The 21,951-nt window shown below is 48.3% G+C and overlaps 1 protein-coding gene across 1 annotated transcript; it reads right to left on the minus strand.

The window, feature by feature from the left end:
- Window positions 1-3,682: 3,682 nt before the first annotated feature.
- FGF16 (fibroblast growth factor 16) lies at window positions 3,683-14,993 on the minus strand. The gene is made up of 3 exons (XM_005527400.3): window positions 14,713-14,993; window positions 8,399-8,502; window positions 3,683-4,668 (listed from the first exon to the last, which is right to left on the minus strand). The coding sequence occupies exons 1-3, from the start codon at window positions 14,987-14,989 to the stop codon at window positions 4,423-4,425; spliced, it is 627 nt and encodes a 208-aa protein (XP_005527457.1). The 5' UTR covers window positions 14,990-14,993; the 3' UTR covers window positions 3,683-4,422.
- Window positions 14,994-21,951: the final 6,958 nt, after the last annotated feature.

Genomic DNA, 21,951 nt, shown 5'->3' on the forward strand with positions numbered 1-21,951 from the left:
TGGGGTGAGTGGGATGAGTTCATGCTGTGACTCTTTGATCCAGCCACAGCTCCTGTTCTGCTTTCCCCAGGGAGGAGACGGCTTGGGGTCACTGGAGGAGAGTGTTGGGAAGGGGCTGTGGCCTGAGTGGGGACACTGCCCTGGGGAAGGGCAGGGCTCAGGGAAGGTGGGTGCCGGAGTTGTGGGGCCATCCCTTGGGGCTGTGCTCAGCCACTCCCAAGCTCTGATCTCAAGCACCACCCTGGCCTTGCATTCACAGAAACTGCTGGAGAATGAGACAGTAACTGATACCTGAGAGACTCCTTAAAGCCTGATCCAGCCACAGCAGCTGCTTTGGGAATTCAGTTGCTGAGAGCTGCTCATTCCCCTGGATTCTCACCCGTGCCCAGCAGCAGCAGCGGTGGAGGACCCGTGCCCTGGCCGTGTCTGGTGTGGTGACCTGCCCTGCCTGGTGGCATCTCAGTGCCAGATACCTCCTGGCACAGCAAGGGAAGAGCCTGAGAATCCTCGGAATTTGCTTCCCAGGGCTCCTGCTCACACCCAGTGCAGGTACAAGGTGACGCCCTTGGTGTTCTCCATGGTGAGGATTCAGCAGCTCTGGGGCAGTTTTGGAATAAAGCAATAACCAGCGCTATCCCAAGGGGTGCAGATGTCTTTGTCTCCACATCGACACGAGCTTCAGCCCTTCTCCTTCAGGAATGCTCCATCCCTGGGTGACCTTCCAGGAACTTCTCAGCCACAGTCTGGCAGTGGCAGCACATCTCTCTGGATGTCCAACCGGGTGGGACAACACCAGGACACCTTCACTGCCTTCCAGCACTGAGTTCCTGGATTCCCTCTGCAATTCTGGGCTCTCCATCGCTCTCTCCAGAGGAGGTGAATCTTTGGGGCCTCCTCTCCTTTTCCCCCTTGGAGAAAGGAGCCCCAAGTCACTCACTCCAGAAGAGCTCCCCACAGGCAGCGGGGTCTCCGTGGGGATGACCCTGAGGGCACGTGGAGGCTGCCACTTGTCAGTCTCCAGACAATCCATCCAATCCATCCCTGTGCCCTGGATCGTGAGCCAAAGCCAGGGAGAAAGGCACTCACTGCTGTGCTCGGCCTCTCCCAGGCAGCTCCCCTGTTTCTGCACCCTCCATAGTGAGACTCCAACACTTTCCCAGCTCTTTGCTGGAGCCTCCTCCCTCCTGCTCTGCACAGCTGTCCCAGGATAATGTTTCCCACAGAACAGGCCCACCCCTCTCGGTGGAAGGAGGTTTGAAGAGATGCCTTTTGTCCCATTTGCTGTGGTGTTTCCAGACCCACAGCCGTGTGTAGAACAGCTCTGGGGCCAGGGGCACAGTGGGGTTTCTGGGGATCACAGCCACCCCCTGCACCGGCCTTTGCCTCCCCTTTGAGAGAAGTTCTCCAGCTGGCTGTTGTGCCTTTGAATCCCATGGAATTGACATGAGCTGAGACCCCAAACAAACAGTTTCCTTTTGCTGACCTGGAAGATTCTGTTAGCTTGAAGCAACCCAAACATCTTTTCCTCTCAAACTTTCCTGTAACACCTCCAAACCAAAGGAGCAGTTGGCATCTTCAGGTGGGGTAACAGCTGGACCAAAGGGGATGGGATGGGGTGGAAAGGTGAGAGTGTCCACACAACCTCATAGCCTGAGCTATGAGCGCGAGCTGTGCCACTCAAAATGCGCCCCATGTCTGTGGTGGTTCCCTCTGCTGCTCTTTGGCTCTCAAGTCACTCACATCTTCAGCTGCTTTGCTGAACCAGAACCAAACAAACTGAAAGAACCATTTGGGTGGGATTTAACAGTGCTGAATTCCCCATTTAATGAATGCCCCGCACAGGACAGGACACCTGCCTTAACTGAGAATTTTCCATTAAACTCTTTGTGGATTTTGCTTTTTGCAAGTAAGAGTTTTTTGAACCCAGACCCTGAAAAGGTGTTTTACACCATCCCCAGTACCTGTGTGTCCCTTTGTGGCAGGAGGCTCTGCTGCAGCAGCTCTTTGAGTTGGGTATCAGAAGAACCAGTCCAGCGTTGCCCCCACAGGCAAAATCATCCCCCTTTGGAGTTGGTAAAAAAATGTACTTGGCACTGCTGAGATCAGGTTTTGACCTTCATTTTGAAAAGCAGGAGGATCTTAACCACCAGATTTATCTTCAAGCACAACGGAAAGCCCTGGCTGGAGGGAGCAGGATCATCCCAGGGGGCAGAGCGAGGCTCCAGGGCTGAGGGATTTCCCTTCGTGCAGGGGAAGGTCAAAAGTGCACCTGAGGACGCATCTCATGAGCGAGCAAGCTCCCGACACAGCAGCCGGGGATGAGATGTTTCGGCAGTGACTCAGAGGAAGAAGCTAAATAAACTCTTTTTATTTCAAACACGGGATTAAATTCCTTCATGTCTGGATCATTGAAGGTAAAGCTCCTGTAATCTCCTCATTGCCAACCCCAGCCTGTCGTCTGGTGGCTGCCAGACCCGCTGGGACAGCGAAGGGACGTGGCAGGGACATGGGAGGTGGCAGAGAGGGCAAGAGACAGCCGGGAGCAGAGCTGGGCTCTAGGGCTGCTGCTCCATCATGAAGAAGCTGGTGTGGATCATCTCCAGGTCACTGGAAATGTCCTGGGGATTCACAGGCTGAAGATGAAGGAGCTGAGGTTTTAACATGACTGTTTTGTAAGGAGGAGGTTAAGAAACAACACTGTGCACAAAGCAGTTGTGATAAGGAAAAGCCAGAGCCACCACAGCTGGAGTTGTCCAGGGTTTTCCACACTCCAGAGAACCCCAATGGCCGTCGGCCTCTCCTTGTGCTGCAAAGTGCCTGTGCCTCTGCAGCCACACCACGTTCCTGCTCCCACCGCGTGCTGAAATCCCTCTCTGCAGATCACAGGGGACAAAACATGAACTGGCATCATTGCTGGAAGCTTTCCCTGCAGCTCTGCGACATCCCAAGCAGGCAGCAAGGGCAGACATGTGGCACGAGTGTCACTTGAGGGCCTGTGCTGGCACAGCCAAGCCTCCCCCATGAGTGTCCCTGGTCTGACTGACTGGAGGAGGGCTGCAGCTCCCTGGCACTGCTGGGCACCAGCTGTGAATATGGGGCTGTGGCTCAGGGCTGCCAAATGCCACCGGGTTTGCTGAGCCCAGCTGGAGGCAGAGGAAAGGTGACAGGACTGTGGGACCAGGCAGCTTCTGCAGAAGAAAATGTCACACAGCCAGAACATCCCAGCACTGCCTGCAGGGATGATCCTCATCCACCGTAATTGCCTAAAAGTGAGGGGTTCAGAATTGCTGTTGTTGCTTTCTAGTTCTCCACGGATTTTTCACAGTGCTGCAGGTAAATCTCATGCAAGATGTGCAGGTTTTATTGCAGGAATGATGTGTCCATCCAAAATACAGCAGATGCTCCAAATGTTTGTCCTCTTGGCTTTGGGCAGGATGGTAAATCCACAGGGATGCCTCACGCCCCAGGGAGACTGAGCTGGCGCTTCCCAGAGCTGTGATTTGATGTCATCTTCCTGCAGGAGTTTGGGGCTTAGGTAATTCATCTTTACTGCACAAAGCCCTTTTAGAGGTGGATTTATTGTTCATATTGCTGGGGAAATACTGGGTTAGTTGTTGAAGAGTGCCAAAAAAAAAGGGCTAGCAAGAAATCTACAATATAAAGACAATTTTATTGCCGATAAGCTCTTAAAACTCATTTTTTTTCCTGTTTCAGTAGGACCTTATTCTTCCTGATGAAAATCCGGTCATAGCATCTCTCATTAAAAATAAAATTATTTTGAAATAAATAAATATATAAAATAAATATCATATACATTTTATAAATAGTTTTGTCCTTATGCACAGTATCCATGCTTACATCTGAATAATGTTCCTTGCCCCATTCCCACCCCAACAGCAGGAAGAACCCCACAAATCAGGACCAGTCCATGGAGCATCATCCATGTAGCAAATTCCTGGGCTGCTTAAGCAGGGCACCACTCAAAGGCTTTTCCATAGCAGGAAGCTATCCCAGCTCAGCAGCAGCATCTGCAGCAGTTCTGTGGTCTTTGTTTTCTTTTCTTCTCTTCATTTTTAGGTTGTTTTGGGGCTTTCTTTTCCCCAGTGATCAGGTTTGCTGACCTGCTCGTTCCTTTAAGCAACCGTAACATTGAATATTCAGCCTCTCTTGTAGCAACCGGGTAACGAAAGTGAACGAAAATGGAAGATTAAATGTAGGGATCCCTCCCTTCCCCTACCCCCGCCCCATAAATAACCCAGGTTCGATATACACTGGAAACAAGGAGGAACAGCAGTGTCTGAATTCAATGTAAGTGCTTCCCTAGGTCATCTACGCTTACAGGAATGATGGAATGACTATTAATAGAGTGCTCTGGGAAAAAGCTTGGGAGCCCAAGTATGTACACTGACACTGCAGGAACCATCACCTGTAGTGGAAGAGGTCTCTGTACATGGCAGGGATTTTGGCAGGGTCCACAGGCCGGGGTAAGAAGTGGGTGAATTTCTGGTGTCTCTTAGTCCTGTACCCCTCGCGGGGGGAGCCGTCCTTGTTGAGGGCCACGTAGTACTGGCGCTCCGAGTCAGGGTGCTTGTACAGGGTGGAGGCGTAAGTGTTGTACCAGTTCTCCTCAAACTGCTCGCGGAAAACGCACTCCCGGGTGAGCTTCTTCTGCCGTGGGCAGCGCAGCAGGGGAACAAAGAGACACTCGTGTCAGAAAGGTAAAGGAGAAGACATTGTCACCCTTCCTTTGTTTTTCTAGCCTTTTCCCAGCTGCCTTCTCCTGGCTTCCCTGAGGATGAGGACTGTGGGGATGAGATGTGGAAATGGGCACAAGACCCAAGGACTTCTTGGAGGAGGAAGAAGATAAAAGCAGGAGAATGTGGGTGTGGATTTTGCAAAGGTGCTCCATGAATAATAAATCAGACAGGCACACAGCAAAGCTCCAAACCTGCTCAGGTGTGAGTTTGAGCTTGCTGGGGTGGTCATACCACCAGGCAGGGACACATCCTCCTGCAGCAGCCCCCTCCAAGGTACCACACACCCCAAATCCCCTCTTTTGGGTAAGAGAAGCAGCAGGCAGCACATCTGAAGGGTCTAAACAGGAAAATAGGAGCAAGTTGATTATTGCTGTGTGCTTTGAAAGTTCAGGGCACACAGTTGGATGCACTGAGATGGGAACGAAAGCATTGCTGAGGATTTCACCTGCTGGAGCATCAGTGAGCTGTGATGGGAGGCTGTATCAAGACCCAGAGGGATGCGGGATGTCAGACCCCAGGGAAGGTTTAGGGTAGTGATAGATGATGTGATGAGGGTGTGTGGCTGGTACATTCCATGCTGGTGTGGCAGGACAGATGGCACTGGTGTCACCCCAGCCACAGCCAGCCTTCCCATCCAGCCCTTACAGCTGGGGGCTCTTGGCAGTGGCTGTTTGATGATGGACTTTTTGTTCATGTCCAGTGCTCCTTCCCTCTCCCTCCCATCTCCATGTGCCAGTACAGGGATGTGCCCGGCTGCAGTGGGGAGCAAGGCTGTCCCTCTGCCCCATGAGGACACAGGTGGCTTTACCATCCCCACTGTGCTGTCACAGTGGGTCCAGCCATCCCATCCCATCCCATCCCATCCCATCCCATCCCATCCCATCCCATCCCATCCCATCCCATCCCATCCCATCCCATCCCATCCCGGTACTGCCAGGGTGACTGGGAGCCCTTTCAGCTGAAGGGCAGCCTGTAAATGTAGCATGCTCTAATATTACAGCCACTGTCCCTCCACTGTAAACTATCCGGGCAGGGAATGTGTCCCCTCTGTGGCACACGGAGTGCTCAGTAAACGTTACTGCCTAGATGTGTTTTGTAACACAATCCAGGAGCTCACCTGTGCCCAGAACCTGTTTTCAATGTTTTGCTGCTAATTAAATAAAGCCTGAGGTGAGTTGTGAGCCCTCCAAAAGTCCTAGGCCACAGCTTTGGCCATCTGAGACCCAGGGAACCATGGGCTTCTCTTCCCAGAACTGTCAATAAATACAGGCTGGGCTTTTTCCCTCCTCTCAGATGCCATCTACTTGGAATATGTTGGAACCTGACGAGTGGCTGAACTCTGGCTGCTGCTTTGCCCCCATTCCCCTGTGCTGCACTGGGTAGTTTGGAGTACAGTGTTTGTGGAAAATGTTTGGCGAGTCTGGGGTGACTCTGCAGGGTGTGATTTATTCCTTTCCAAGCCCTGGGATGTCCCCACTGAACCTGACACCACACAGGCAGCAGGCAAGGTGCTGCCCATGACTTTTGCTGCCCTAAGTATTAGTGGCATTTCTGAAACCCTTGGGAAGCTTTACAGAAATGTTGGCACGAGGTCAACAGGGACAGGCTGAAAAGCTCTGTGTCCCGAGGGGACTCCACGTGTCGCTGTGGGGATGGCTGGCTCTGGCTGCATCAACACAGGCATCAGGCAAAATTGGCACAGAGGGAAATAATAAACTTGCTGAAAATTTAAAAATACCGCTGTACTGTGATCTCCCAAAATACCATTGTAATGCTAATGCTGTTGTCAGGCGCTGTTTTATGGACCTTTAATTAAGAATACTGTAGTGGCTTTTGAGTTCCAAAAGCCATCATTGTACAACCCACGTGTCCCAGATTTTAAAACTCCAGGGTTATTTGGGGACCTGGCTCGTGACGCCGGCACAGTTTGGAGCAGCCTTTTGAGTGTGTCCCTGCAGCGTCCTGCCTGGTGCACAAGATCCCAGAATGGTTCGGGTTGGAAACAACCTTAAAGATCACCTTGCTACAACCTCCTGTCAGGGGCAGGGACAGCTCCCAGGACTGTCCTCAGGTCAGTCCTGTTTCAGTCCTGTTTCCTGATTCAGTGCCGTAAAATGCTACCCTGTTTCTGTTCCTGTGTTGTAACATGAACACGGGCTCTAGAATTTAATTAACCCATCATGAAACTCGACTCACAATCAGAGCTGCAGGGTTTGAAGGCAAAGAGGGGGGGGACACATGGGTTCATGTTCTCCAGCAGGCACAAGTGAAAGCTGCAACTCCAGGAGCTGCTGAGCAGCCTTAGAGCTTGACAGGAGAGGTGCTGCTCCAGCCCTGCTTTCTGAAGCATGTTTCAGGAGATTTTGTTTTATGGAATCCTGGTGATTTTTCTTTTTTCTGTTTTGCACATTTTTAATTTAACCACTGGCTCTGCATTTAACTGCTGTGCAGGGTAGAAGGTGTTTCAGAAATGAGGTGGGAAAAGAACAGTTATTGGTGCATGAAGTATCTGATGATCAGAGAATCAGAGAATGGTTTGGGTTGGAAGGGACCTTAAAGCTCATCCCTGGGACATATTCCATTATCCCGTGTTGCTCCAATCCCTATCCAATCTGGCCTTGGACACTTGCAGGGATGGGGCAACTATCTCTGGCAACTATTCTCTGGCAACTGTTCTCTGGCAACTATTCTCTGGCAACTATCTCACATAAACATCAACAACTGTGTCTTAAATGGTGTAAGGGTCTGTGGCAGTCTCAGGTGGAAATGGGAGAAGGAAAAATGAGCTAAACTTGTAGTTTACTGTTTGCCAATCCAAGGTTTTCTAACTGCTTCTGTGTATACACAGTATATGAGTTTTAACTTGTACACTGAGGCTTATCTGATGGTGAGAGGAAGTGCTGCCTTCTGCTTTGGTTTAAAACTGGTTTATTTTATTTCATTTTATTTTTACTATGATCTGCCCTTAATTGATCTAAATAATTAGGAATTGAGTTAAATTAACCTGCAGGAAGCACCTTTACCCAGCAGTTAAGATCTGGCATTTTGACTGTAAGTCATAACACTTAATGGGTTTACACTTGGGGTTTTTAGTCAAAACATGGAAAATTTTAGCCTGAAAAGGGTACTTCTAGGAAATCATGAGCAGCAGCCCTAAACTTCTAAAAGGAGTTACAGAGAATTTTACAGTAACACTCAGGTCACAGTTTGAGCTTCTGTTGTTAAAGAGCTGTAATACAAAGGTAAGACCTGCAGATAGGTGCAGACCTGACCATGAGGAGAATGCAACTGATGTGTTACTCAGGCTATGAAAACACATAAACAGTTCCTGGCTTTATACCAAATGCCCCCCTGCCTTTACCTGGCCATTGCCACACCATATCTGAAAGGCAAAACCTCAGTGTGATGTCTGGGGGCTGGGCACCACGGTGGGCTCTCACAGCAGGACTGAATCCTCCCTCAAATCCAATTTCCTATATATATTTATATTAAAACAGCAGGGGCATCAAGGGCAGGATGGAGATCAGTGGCACCCCAAGGATGTTGGGGGACCTGTGACAGAGCAGCTTGTGACACAGCTGAGGCCACAGGCTGCAGAGCTGGCTGTGGGACAGGATGGAATCAGCCCAGCCTGAACTTACCGACCCATAGAGCTCGCCTCTCTCATTCATGCCGAGGTAGAGTCCGGAGTCCACCCCACGGATGCTCACCAGCCCCACTGCTAGGCTAATAAACTCCAAAATCCCTAAAAAAGAAAAGAACTGCAAGTCTTACAGAGGAAAAAAATGACACCAGGCTCCAGCAACAAAAAAAAACACAGCCATTCCCAGTAACAATACAATTCTTAACTCTATAGTCCCATCTGCGTGCAATCTTCTAATTTCTAGTCTGGGCCTCTCCCCAGCATTGTCAATTTGAGTTGCCCAAGAGGGATTATCTTTGCTAATGAGAAAAGCTTTGCAAGGTTTTGTTGGTTTGGGTTTGGATTTTTTTCATAATTATCACCAAGAAGACAGATGTAGAAACTTGTGCCTGGCCACTAGCAATGTCAGAAGGCTGTTACCATGCAGGGTTTTGTTCTTTAACCAAAAGGAGTGTGATTTTGTCTTCTGGAATAACATGATTGTCCCACAGGTTTTAAAGTCATGGATTCAGTAAAAAGAAGTGAAAAGCACTAGAAGAGATGTCTGTGAGGACCATCTTCATCCTGGCATTCCAGTGGGATTCTTGCCAACCCAAAATGTATATACAAGCTATAGGGATAAAATCCAGCTTCAAAGCACATGGGTAAAAATGTGTTTTCCTCTGCAGCCCTCAGAGCCATGGCACTGCCAGTCCTTTCTCTGTCACCTCCTGCCACTGTTACTGCCAGAACCCCCTCCTGCCCTCTGTGTCCTACTGCCTGTCCCAGCCTCTTCCCAGTCCAGAAGTATCTGTCCCAGCCATCCCCAGCTCTACAAGAGCAACTGCTTTACTCATGGGCTGCAGCCTGCTACGATGGTGCCAGATACTTTAAAAATGAGGGGCAGCCTCATTTCCTGTGTAAAGAAATAGCAGGGTCTGGCTGCTGCACCCTCACAGCCACAGCTGTTTCAATGGGAGAAAGACTTGTAAGAGGAGAACCTTTGGTGAAGCACTTAAAAACAAACAGCCCCTACCCAACACCACAAGTGTTCAAACTTCCCAGGAAGACTTCCTGAAGGCAGTGGTGAGACTATGTTATTATGGATTTCACATATTACCTATGTAGAGTTCACAGGCAGTTTTGCCAGTGTCCAGTGCAGGATTAATAAGCTGGGAGGCAGAAGGAAGAGGGTTTTCCTCATCTCATCTGATGACTGCATGTCTCCATTGACTGGAGAGGAAAATTGCTCTAACCTTTAGCATGGCTCCAGCTCTCCTAATATAGCTCCCTAATATTGCTCCAGCCCTGGGCAATTGATGCTCTGATCAGGTTACCTCCCAGAGCCCCTCTTAGAAGTATTGCCTTGGTTTAAAGCCACCATGTGACAAGCTGCCACCTGAGCCAGATGACTTCAGTGGCAGCCACAGCTCTGGGTCACCCCACAGCCTGGGGATGGTTGTGGCAACTCTCAGATGACACCGCATCACCGCCTAAATATAGGACAGCCCTGACCCCCTTTGTGCAGCACAGACTCATCCTCAGGTGCTGGCAGCTAAGATGCTGCAGGAATTCCTACCTTCCATCAGACCTTCCATCCTCCTTTCCCCTGCCTACTCTGGGGCTTGTGCATCTAATCCAGCCCTCCCTGAAACCAGCAGGTGCCAGGGGACATGAAATATGGACTTGGGAGCATCGAGGCCTGGAGACAAACAGGGAAGCAAACACCAAAAAATACACTTTATGGACCAGAGCAGACATTTTACAGGCTGAAATATGCCCAGCGACACATCCTGGCCTGGAAACACATCCTGCCTGCAGAAATCAGGAACAGGCAGCACATGCAGGGAAGGCAGCCTTTCCAAGTCAGACAGGCAGAGACCCTGGCTCTGCTCTTCTTGGTAATTGTTGTGGTTTCTTAGCTGAAAAGAATCCCAAACAGGGAGGAGAGAGGTGCAGGATGAGGGGTGGTTTCCTCCCTTCACTACCCACCAGTTCTGACACAAGGGAGTTACTGAACTGCTGGGTGATTTTCCCATCCACAGACCAGAAATTACTACAGCTGCTCTTTGAAAAGGAGAGAGTGAGGGAAGATGGACAACTACAGGGAGTGCAAGAAGTAAAACAGGAGTACAGAGATACACCCAGGAATGAGGGAGTCTTTTCCAGGCTGGAGACAAGGGAATATTTAAATGAAACATATCAGGTAACTGGAGAATGGTAGATGAACCTTCCTGTAGGTATAGAGACAGCCCTCAGCAGCAGCACTTTTTTTGTCTCCTGTCACTTCTGGGAAGCAAGAAAATGTTGCTGGTTCCATTGAGAAACTGAGGCATGTCTAAGGTAGAGGAGAACCCAGATCTTTTTTTGAGTATGCCCACATGTATGCTCTGTATGAGGCACGTGAATCCAGGTCTCTAAAGACCTGGGAAGGACCAAGCTAGATGCAGCATCAGCCTTCCTCTCTGAGCAGGAATGAGACATCCCTCACCTGCTGCAGGTTGGGCAGACATGGGTTTTGCAAACGAAATTTTTTCCAAGGTGTGCCCATGACAATCTCTTCTGACAACATCCCTTTTTATGATCTCTGAGGGGCACTTGGAGACATGCATGGAAGATGACTATGTTGAAAGAGCATTAAGAACGTAACTTGAGCCCACAAAAGTCAGGAGACAGAGTAAAGGCTGAAAATATGTGGGCGGATATCCATCCTGTCCTTAACTCACTCCAATTCTAGACAAAATTGCAGCTTCGTACATCTGATCTCCAGCAGCACAGGGAGTGGCCACTGGGGCCAGCTCAAGAATTCTCTTTCCAATTGTAGCGGTGTGTTTTTGTGGTAGAACATGCTTTTGTTTTTTTCTTTTGCTTTCTTTTTTCTTTCCCCCAGGACTTGCCTCCTTTTTTTCCTTACTTTGATTATTCCTTCTCTTTGTTCCTTGAGTCTTTCCAGATAAGACTTGGAGAGATTTGATTAAGACTCTGACTGGATTCATTTACCACCAAAGCACTGGATAATCTCCTGAGCTTTGCCATGGCAGGACCCACACACTCTCGCCTTACTCTAAACCATCCCTCAAAAAATAATTCAGCCCCCTGCACCTGTCTCTTCTTACATGACTGTATTCAGGAGCTGGGGTACAAAAACATCAGATGTTGTATTAATGGCTACAAACCCAAAGCTTCGGCTGAAAACCTCAACAACTGTTCAGCAACAGGTGCACTATGGTCTGAATGTCAAAATTACAGCCAAACTTTCTCTGGAGGTCTCAGCAGCTTCTCTAAGAGTCTGTGTAACATATCCATGAGCAGGTTTGTACCCCAGAAGAGCTTTGTTTTCTGCCTTGATTTGTCTACAGTGCAACCTCAAGGCCTCTTTCTCTCCTCCACTGCAGTGAGTAGCACCGTTGGGTTCACATCTTTAATGCTGCTGTAAAAGAGATGTGAGGCAGAAAAGGAGCAGTTCTTCCTGACAGGGATTTTCCTGGCAAATTTCTCTCAGTTTCATTCTGAGAAGGATTGTCATAAGGGTGCTAATGTCAGTCCAGATCCCCTCCAGGTTTTGACTGTCCTTTATTTTTCGTAGAGGAAGGTTCTGAGCAGATGCAGTGAGAGAGATATATTTTTGAAAACACTTTTTTCTTTTGGGAGTGACCTTGCCAGAGCTGCCGGTTCAGAGAGTGAATTTGGGCACTTCCATAGTGGGAGAATGAGCTTTCTTCCAACAAACCTAGAGGGCTTTTCCACATTTTGCATTAAAGCTCCTCTAGGAAAAATAAGCTGAGCTCCATTGTTCTTGCAAGAATCTGTGTTTTTACAAGTATAAAATATCACATTCCAGAAGACAGGTGTGATTTAGGAAGGCTCCAGTCCTTGACAGATGAGAAGCAGTAGTTCCTGTGATTGCTCAGGCAGTGCGGGTGGATGATGCCAGTACCTCCCCTGTCCCCTACAGTCACACCCCCAAATGCTGTGGTACAAAAGAACCTCTTCTTTTAACCCTCACTGTTGGGACCTTGGGAGTCTGTTCTGCATAGCATTGCAATAGCAAAGCAGGGCTTTGGCTATTTTCCTCTCTGGAAGATGTGGATGTCTTGCACATCTGGCAGCTTTTAGGACGGCTGTGCATGGGAGGGTGCAGATACTGCTTGTCTATTCCTGAATCCCTTCCAAATTAAGAGAGGGGGATGCCAAGTCTGGTTCTACCAGACATCCCACCTGCAGCTGGACACGTGCCTGGGCTGTGGCATCGCAGCCATCCATGGAGCACTTGAATTATCTGCTCATGGTACCAGCCAGGACCTTCCAGTCCCATGGGCTTGATCCTGGATTTCTAAGTATTTCTCCAGATGCCTCAAGATTTAAGGCAGCTTTAAAGGACTTTCCTGAACCCTTCATCTACCTCTGCATCCCTCACCACAGCTTTGGAGTCCCCAGAATCGCTCAGGCTGCCTATTCCCGTTATAAGTTACTTCTCTCTGACTGTTGCATGCAAAATTTAGGAATGCATCGATACATGACATCCTAATACAAACCATACCAGTAACATTGGAATTTAAATATTCATGGCTACTGAACACAGATGGTGAATACTGTGTGCCAATACGTTATTGCTTTGAGTCTCTGCTGAAGCAAGGCTTAGTCCAACTTGATCTGAATGCAAGGATTCCAGTCTAATCCTTTGGGGCTTTGTCTTGCAATTACAACAAATAACTATTTATTTTACACTGCCTCTGGGAAAACCCTGAAGCAGAAAACTATAATATCTGAAGTCTGGTCTAGTTTACGGAGCTGAATGCCGACTGCTAAAACACTTAGGGAATGCCAATGTTTCGATTTATTGAAAGCACTGTGTGACTTAAGCTTCAGTGTGCAAAATCCATGAAAAGTTTTAGCATGTCTAACATGTTTTTTCCAAGTTTGAAAATATGCTTCTTTTACTCAATCTTTATAAAAAATGGACCTGAGACAAATGCTGCTATTTGAAACTGGCAGTTTAGTTCTACAAAGGTAAGGAAAAAGAACTGATAGACTAGAAACACTACGTGGCAGCTTGAACTAAAACCAACCAGATGCAATGGGTTTGCTTTCAACTCTTTGAACACGGAAACCCATCGCATACTGCAGCATGAAAGGTTAAAAGATGGGTGTTTTCAGGAGGTAATTAAAGAATGCTTGCCCCATGAGCATATTAGTACCTGACTCTGACCCGCAGGTTATGACTTTCTTTTTGATTTAGCCAGGGACATGCTATGCACACACCTGGTGTTTATGGAAAGATAAGCTTCCCCAATTGTTCCAAAAACCTGCCTTACACCTCCAACAATAGCAGCAGCAGCACTTCCCAGAGTATCAGAACGGACTGGTTGCAAACAAGTAAAGGCAAAAAAATAATTCCTTTCCCCGAGGAGTTAAATCATTTGAAAACTATAAAAAGTCTTGCAAGCACGTCTTGCAACCTGTTGACAACATAGCTGAGATCACTGGCATGGGACTTGTTGATAGCCTATACAGACACCTGCACTAGATGCTGGAGTAGCGGGAATTTCTCTTACTGTGCTCAGACTGACTGTACTCTTTTCGCCTGTGGCTTGGGATGCATTTTTTGAAGATTACATATAGTCTCATTAGAGGTCACTGCTCTTGTGTGCCACTGATACAGGCACTGCAGTCTTCCAACTGTATCCCGGGCAGCAAGGTAAATCCACGCTGCTCTGCCTATTGTTCCATCTTCTTTCTTTCCTAAGTGTTTCTCCCTCTTCAGCTTCCCCCTTTCCTTTCCAACAACCTTCCCAAACCCAGCTCCTGACACCCCTCCAGCCAACAGATCCCTGCCCGCTTTGGGGAGACGCTCTTCTAATCAAAGTCACGCACGTAAAAGAGAGCAGCTCACAAATATCTGCAGACGCCAGAAAGAAGGAGGAGTTTAAAAAAAAAAAAAAAAAAAAAAAAAAGACTAAAAAAAAGGATTTTTTTTTTCCAACCTAGGAATTTCCAAGAAATTCCAACGAGGAATGTCCCTGTTTTGCCTCCCTCACCGCTAACTTCAGAGGCATAGCTGAAGCTGTTCACTGTCCTCTTTTATTACTTTATTAATTTTTTTTTTTACTTTTTCTTTTTTTCCCTCTTGCGAAGGCACGTTTTAGTGCACCTGCAGAAAGGCTGAGCGCCGGGAGAGTAGGAAATTGGAAATAAAAACTCCCGCATTGCTGGGGAGTGAGCGCATTTGTTTAGGAGGCCAATTATATCCGTCCCGGGATGATTTATATTAGCGGGGTAATTAGTGGTGCGCGCGGGGCACCTGCTCGGGCATCCCCCCCCCCGGCCCCTTACCGAAGCGGCTGTGGTCCTGCCGGGTGCCCTGCACCGTGCCGTTGGGGAAGATCTCCAGGTGGAAGCCGGTGCGGCAGTAGAGCTGCCGCCGCCGCAGGATGCCCTTGAGGTGAGCGAAGTCGGTGGGGGAGCCCCGCTGCAGCCGCCCCTCGATCTGCCCCAGGCGCTCGTTGAGGAAGCCGGGGGAGTCGGCGAGGGGCAGCCCGGCGCCCAGCGCGGGGGAAAAGCCGTGCAGGTCGGGGTCCAGCGCGCCCAGGAAGCCGCCCACCTCGGCCATGGGCGCGGAGCGGACCGGCCCCGGGGGCGCGGGCAGAGCGGCCGCTCAGAGCGAGGGCTGCGGCCGCCCGGCCCCGCGCTGCCGGCCCCGGCCCGGCCCCGCGCCGCCCGCGCCTCCCATCGCTGGATCCACTGTCCCGCCGTCGGATGCGAACTGCACTTTATATACGTACACACTCCCCTTACATTGACATATTGGATATTTAAATGCAAGCCACACCTCACTGGCATCCCCTTTGGCTATTACTTCCCTCCCCCCCCCACCCTTCTCTGATCCATTTGGCTTTTTTTTTTTTTTTCCTTAAAAAAAAAAAGGGGGCCCGCTTCACTCTTTTATTATGAAAAAAAAAAAAAAAAAAGGCAGGAAAAAGCTACACATCGCAGTGAGGCATAACAGCTCTTGGCAGGTCCCCGCCAGCCGACGATGAAATCATGGAGCCCCCGCACGCACCCGTTCCCGCACCGCCGGCAGCCCCGGCTCCGCTCCCGGCCCTGCCCGGACCCGCAGCCGCGTCCCCAGGCCCCGCACGGGCCGGGTCGGTCCGAGCCCCCAGGTGGGTCGGTGGCCCTGGGGCTGTCGGAAGCCCCAGGTCCGTCGGTGCCGCCACCGCCTCAGCCCCCAGCGTGCCCCCCACCCACCACCCCCCGGAACGGACACGGTGGAAAAAAACAACACGTGAGGAGAGGGTCGAGACGCGTTTTTCAGCCGAACGTGTAAAAACGGAATGCGATCTTTCTGAAAGGCGATCCCGTGGGCTGTACGGCCGGGTTACAGCCGCCGGGAGGGGAGGGAGCCCGCGGCGGGGCCGGGCAGCGCCGCTCGCTCTCCCTCCCCACCTTCCCCATGCTGGAAACAGGTGTTTCCGCGCTCTCCCGGCCCGCCGACACCGTATCTGTGCCGGCAGCTGCGGCCGCGCTGCAGACAGACGGAGCCGGGCGGGGCGGGGCGGAGCGGAGCGGGGGAACCGGGGGGAAGCGGGCGCGGGCGGGCCGGGAGCGACCGAGGGCAGGAGCGTCCCCGCCCTGCCCGGCAGGCGGCGCTGCTGCTCGCGCCGCGCCGCCCCGGGGCGCTGGGCCCATGGCGGGTGCTGAGGGGGCCTATGGCGGGTGCTGAGGGGACCCAGGTGGGCCCGGGACGCGGAGTGGGTTGTCGTGTCGCTGGAGCGGTGTGTCGCCCATGCCCTCTGCCGTGCCCCGCCAGGGGACAGACAGCCCACAAACAAACAACCACAAGCACCCAAAACTGCCCACAAGCCACCAGCCCGCTCTGTTGCTGCGGCTCCTTCGGGTGGCATCAGAGCGCAGAGCTGAGGCATCGGTGATGTCCACCTCAGCGGGTCTCCCCCACGGGGTATCCCCACCGTGGGGTCTCTTCCCGAGTGGGTGTCCTCTCAGAGGCTCTCTCCTCTCAGCAGGTCCCACCACAGCTGGTATTCCCTCCGCAGGTTTGTTCCCTTACCTGGTCTCTTACTTCAGCAGATATCTCTGAAGTGTGTCTTTCTTCTTAGAGGGTCTCCTCCCCCAGCAAGTCTTCTCTCAGAAGTTCTCTTCTCTCAGTAGGTCTCTCCTCAGCAAATCTACGACATGTGGAAGGGAACTCAGCAGGTCTGCCACCTGAGAAAGTCTCTCCCTTGCAGTGGATTTTCCTTCAGTGGGTTCCCACCTTGGTGGGTACTCTCTCAGTGGGTCTATCCCCTCATCAGGTCTCTTCCCTCAGAAAGTCTGTCCCATGGCAGATCTAACCTCTCAGCAGGTCTTTCCCCTTGGAGAGTGTCTGCCCTACTGTGGATATGTGGGTTCCTGCCATAGTGGGCCTCTCCCCTCAAAGAGAATTATCCCTACTGTGGATTCCTCCTCAGAGGATTCCCGCCATGGCAGGTCTTCCCTCAGCAGGTCTCTTCCCTCCAAAAGTGTGTTTTTCTCTTCCCTCTACCTCAGTGTGTTCTCCCCATTGTGAGTCTCCCCTCAGTGCATCTCCTCCCTCAGCAAGTCTATCCCATGCTGGGTCTCTCCTCAATGGGTCTCTCCCCACCGGGTGTGTCTCCTGCACAGTGGATTCCTGTCAGGGGGTTCCCGCCATGGCAGGTCTCTCCCCTCAGAGAGTGTCTCCCACACCGTGGATATGCTCTCAGGGGGTTCCTGCCATTGTGGATCTCCCCTTAGAGTGTCTCTCGCCTTAGCAGGTCTCTTCCTCAGCAAGTCTATCCCATGGTGAGTCTCCCAGCAATGTGTCTCTCCCCTCAGAGTGTGTCTCCACGACTGTAGATTCCTACTCCTCAGAGTGTTCCTGCCATGGTGGGTCTCCCCTCAGCAGGTGTCTCCCCCTCAGAGTGTTCCTGCCATGATGGGTCTCCCCTCAGCAGGTGTCTCTTCTCCTAATAAGGTGCTGCTCTCCACATCACCCCAGAGGGAGGGTTAAAATGGTCCCTTGTGGGTCATTTCCCCCAGAGCCAGGCAGGGCTTGTGAAGAAGGAAATTGTGATACTGTGATGTGAAACACCCACCTGTATGTCTGCAGTGGGTGAGGAGTCTGGTTTTTAAACAGGGTTTGGGGTAGTTTTTCCTGTCAGAGCTGTGGCTGTAAAAAGGGGTGTTGATGCAGAACTTGACACATGAAGCCTAAACTCATGATCTTTATAGAAATATAGGCTGTTTCAGAGCTAGTAAAATCTACTGAAGTGCATTTGTTGACTATTTGTTTATCATGCTTCGTTACATGGAGATACCACTGTCTGAGGAGTTCAAGCATCCCCCTGCAAAAATTATGCTTTTATTGCTGTAGTATATATATGAAGACTTAGGTGTGATGAGGTAACTGAAGGAAATAAATTGTGCTTTGGTGAAAATGACAGAGGTCCAAGATGGGGAGGGGCCAGACACAGGTGATGGGACACCCCAAGCCTGGAATTACTGTTAAAGGTGTAATCCTGTAAAGGCTGTGAATTTAATGCATAAAATTAATGTAAAGTGAATTATCCTGCTACAATCAAATACACTCCTTGGTGAAACCTGGTTTTGCTGATGTAAGTATGAGGTTTGCCTGTAGATCCATAGCAAATTCATGTTTTTGAATACTTATTTCTGTACGTGTCTGAGGGCTGGTCCCAGGGGGATTAAGAAGGAAGAGGAAGACCTAGTTCCAGCAGTGGAGGACTAGCCTAACTCTGCAGAGGCCTCTGCCATGGACTTCAATCTCCTCTAGATCTGTCTACAATATCGTTCAACCCAAATCCACACAAGCACTTAGTGGAACACTTAGGAAACTGAAAAAGGTAACAGAGTTCAATTATACTACAGTAAAATCCAAGATAAAGTAAAAACCCACAAACCTTCAGTGCTTAACTAATGTATAACCAAAGCAGCAGAATCCCCCATCCAAGCTGACATTCCTCACTTAACTCTCCTGATTATGGTCAGCTTTTCAAGTGTCCATGATACATTTTATTGAGAAATTGTACAAGCTAGTGCAACATGTTCTTTTTAGGCATGACAAGATGTAGGAAAGGTAGCTTTCTCTTTTTCCTTTTTTTTTTTTCCTTTAATTTCCTGGTTTATTTATGTTTTTACTGAGCTGAGGAAGAAAAGCAAAGATTTGTACCCTGTATTTTTGAAGAAAAAGAGGGATTTATTTTAAGTACTGAAAGCTAGAATGACTCCTCCAAAAGCAGAAACAAGTTTAGCAATTTTTTTCATGTATGACATAGAACACAGTTCTTCACTTAGTAATTTCTTAAAGGAGGACAAAAACTTATGTACAGTTTGTGTCACAGAACAGAGTGCTACAAAATTAACTTTCTGCTCTGCTTTGTTTCAGTTGATTTTCAGTTCCCCCAAGTTTTTTCTTTGATTACAGTTTGTATTGGCCATCTTGGGAACTAAAATTGTTACTGCCAAACTGCTCTTTCAGTTTTCAGAAGAATTAGCAATGATTTTTTTACCCAGTTTGCTAAAAGAGACCTTGCAGACCCCTCCCACAAGCCATAGAAGTGTATTTAGTGAGGTAGTAAAAATATTAATAGCATTTACTGTCAGAGCAATTTCTATCCGTAGAGAGCAGCCACATTTGGTATCTGACTATAAAATCAAAGGAAGAGCAGGACTGGGATCAGAACATTAAATAAATTAGAAAAAAATAAGATAAATAACTGCAATGAGCCAACCCAGTATCCAAGCTACTAGATACTGCATTTCCTCTGCCTGGGGCTATTCCATTTGGTAAAGAAAAGATCAAGACAGCTGAAATAATTTGAAGTAGCAATGGCCATGAATGCAAAATCAGATGTGAAGAATATCTGGGGATAAAGAAACAACAGAGCCTCGAGCTTTAATAAATAATACTTCTGCTTCCTTAGCACTTCCCTTCTTGGGATCTCACAACGATCTATGTGCATTAATTAATTAAGACTCACAACCAAGATCACTGTTCAGCTCCTTTTCCCTGGACAGTCTCATTTTCCACTAAGAGATGTTGTCCAAAGGATATTGATGGCTTTCTGTATTTGTTGGGGATTTTGGATGCATAGCAGCCCTGCTGGAGCAGAAGCTCTGACCAGGTTTCTGAATATCCAGAAACCAGACACGTCCACTGTGAGCATTTCTGCCTTTTGTGGTGTGGTGACCATCTGTGCTGCACATGCAAGGAATGTCTGAGCTCTCCGGGCAGATAAATAGGGCAACCTCCTTTGTGAGGGGGTGAATAAACAAATTTTCTTAAGAGGAGCAGAGAATGCTTTATTGGTTTTTATCTTTGATTGGTTTTACTTAAGCTACTATTATTATTATCATCTTTTGTAGTTCCACTTCAGGCTGTAGACCCTGTTTGTGCCGGATACTGCATTAAGTGTGTAACAGACCTGAGTGCTTGACCTGAGGAATCTCACTGCTCTGCCTTGAGGAAGGATTTCTACTTGAAGGCAACAGAATCTCCATCAAGGTATAGAACTAGGTATAAAAGTATAGGGTTTTGACACATTTAGAACTGGTGACAGAATGAAGGTAAGGGTCTAAAGGATAGAGCTCTGAACTTACCTACTTGGATCTTGGGATGCCTAAATAAATGATGTGACTTTGAAATGAGGAAGTACCTTCCAGTTCTTCCAGTTATTGATAGTTTGGTATCAAACATGGATCTGCTTGTTTTAATTATCACAGTACGGATTAACAGTAAAACTGTTCTAGCTTGACTCTGACTCATAAAAACCCTCATTTGAGAGAATTGAGATCTGCAGTCTTTAGGGGAACAAGTCAGGGACAAATATGTGCAAATGAACATCATGTGCAAATGAGCATGGAAGCTTTGCTGACCCTCAGGTTGCTTTGTCATGGTTCTGTCCCATTTGAAAATTGCAGGTTCCTTGGCATGGCTAAGGACAGGTTTGAATCCTGACTCAAATTATTCACATTAATACATTTCCAACTGCTGGATACTGACTGGGTAATGGGGAAAGTTCCTTTACTGGGGCAAAGTGGTGCATAACACTGTTGTCTCCACTTTTTTTCTGGGAATTTGGGCTAGAATTACCAGACTGCTGAGTCATTAGTCCTAACAGGTGACATTTGAAGCTGGTTCTCAATTGGAGGTTGCCTCTTTTGCTGCAATAAAAATAAATAAAATAAATATATAAAATAAAAGGAATAAAAAATAAAGGGAATAAAAAGGAGGTTAAAACCACAACTCCTCTCTGGGAAACACATCAAATTAAATACAAGAACTGGTTCTGGTCCTCCTCAAATAAAAAATGCTGTCCTTTATGTGATGTTACTCTTCTAAGTGTGCATCTTTTAACTGCAGCAGCTTCTTATGGAATTATCTGTGACTGTGACAGTGTATGTGTTTATATTTGCAGCAGTGAGTATTGGTCAAATACAAAAGAGTCACAGCAAAGGTCTGTCTAGCCCCATATCCTGCCTCTTGATAACGGCTAATAACTTGTATATGGAAAACAGGACGAGTATAGAGTGATACTTCCTTTGGTAAACCCTCCCAGCTTCCAGTGGTTTCTGGTTTAGAGATCTTCCTGAGCTGGAGGCTGCAGCTGTATCATTGTTTTTGATATTCCTTGATGGACCTTTTTCCATAAAATTGTCTAATCGTTTTTGTAAAACCCACTTGTATTTTTGGCTGCCATAACATCCCGTGGCAATGAGTTCCACAACATCATTAGGCATTGTGTGAAAATGAACTTCCTTTTGTTTGCTTTTGAACCCACTTGCTGCCTGCCAGTTTGAGTTGGTGCCCTATTATTTCTGTTAAGAATACTTTAAAATAATCATTGCTGTTTACCTTTACTGTGCTGTAACAGCTTGTCTAGAACTTAATTGTTATTATCCCTTGTTTTCCAGGTTGAAAGGCTCTGGCTTGCTTAATTTTTCCTTGTGTTAAGGCTTTCTAACACCTCTTGTGCAGCTTTGGTACACTGTGCTTCTTGCCCTTTCTGTGGCTTTGTATTTCCACAATTACTAAACTGTGCTCAGTATTGAAGAGATGGACATACTGTGGGTTTATTCAGAGGAATAATACCATTTTCTGCTTTGTTCTCATTCTTCTAAAAATTCTGAACAGGATAGTTTCCCCCAAATGCTGACAGCTGACACTGTGCTGAACTTTTTGGAGAATGATCCACTTCTCCAAGATTTCTTTCATTACTGGTAATAAAGGATTTAAAGTATGGCAAGAATGGCTTTTTCCTCATCCATTATTTTTTATCTATGGACTTTGAGTTAAATTTACTATTTTAACACCCACTGGCTTTGTATCATCAGCCACCTACCCACAGCATTTCCAGATCATTTATGGATTATGAAGCAGCAGGAGACACATCACAGACCCTATTCTGAGTCTGTAGGGAGCTCTGACATTCCTGACGTCAAACATTTATTTCTCTTGGTTAAGATCACCAGTTATGTCACTTATGCTCCCATTCTTGCAGTAAGGCTTATTCATGACCTGGATTTCACACCATA

The sequence above is a fragment of the Pseudopodoces humilis genome, chromosome 15, assembly GCF_049639895.1.
Source record: "Pseudopodoces humilis isolate 2021_Gansu_Grassland_sample_001 chromosome 15, ASM4963989v1, whole genome shotgun sequence".
Taxonomy (NCBI): Eukaryota; Metazoa; Chordata; class Aves; order Passeriformes; family Paridae; genus Pseudopodoces; species Pseudopodoces humilis.

Bases quoted from the DNA above. Each gene is read 5' to 3' on its own strand.
- FGF16 (XM_005527400.3), bottom strand. From the start codon at position 14,989: ATGGCCGAGGTGGGCGGCTTCCTGGGCGCGCTGGACCCCGACCTGCAC. The intron at 8,503-14,712 runs GTAAGGGGCCGG...TTTCTTTTTTAG, and splicing joins GCAGGACCACAGCCGCTTCG to GGATTTTGGAGTTTATTAGC. The intron at 4,669-8,398 runs GTAAGTTCAGGC...TGCCCACGGCAG, and splicing joins GAGGCGAGCTCTATGGGTCG to AAGAAGCTCACCCGGGAGTG.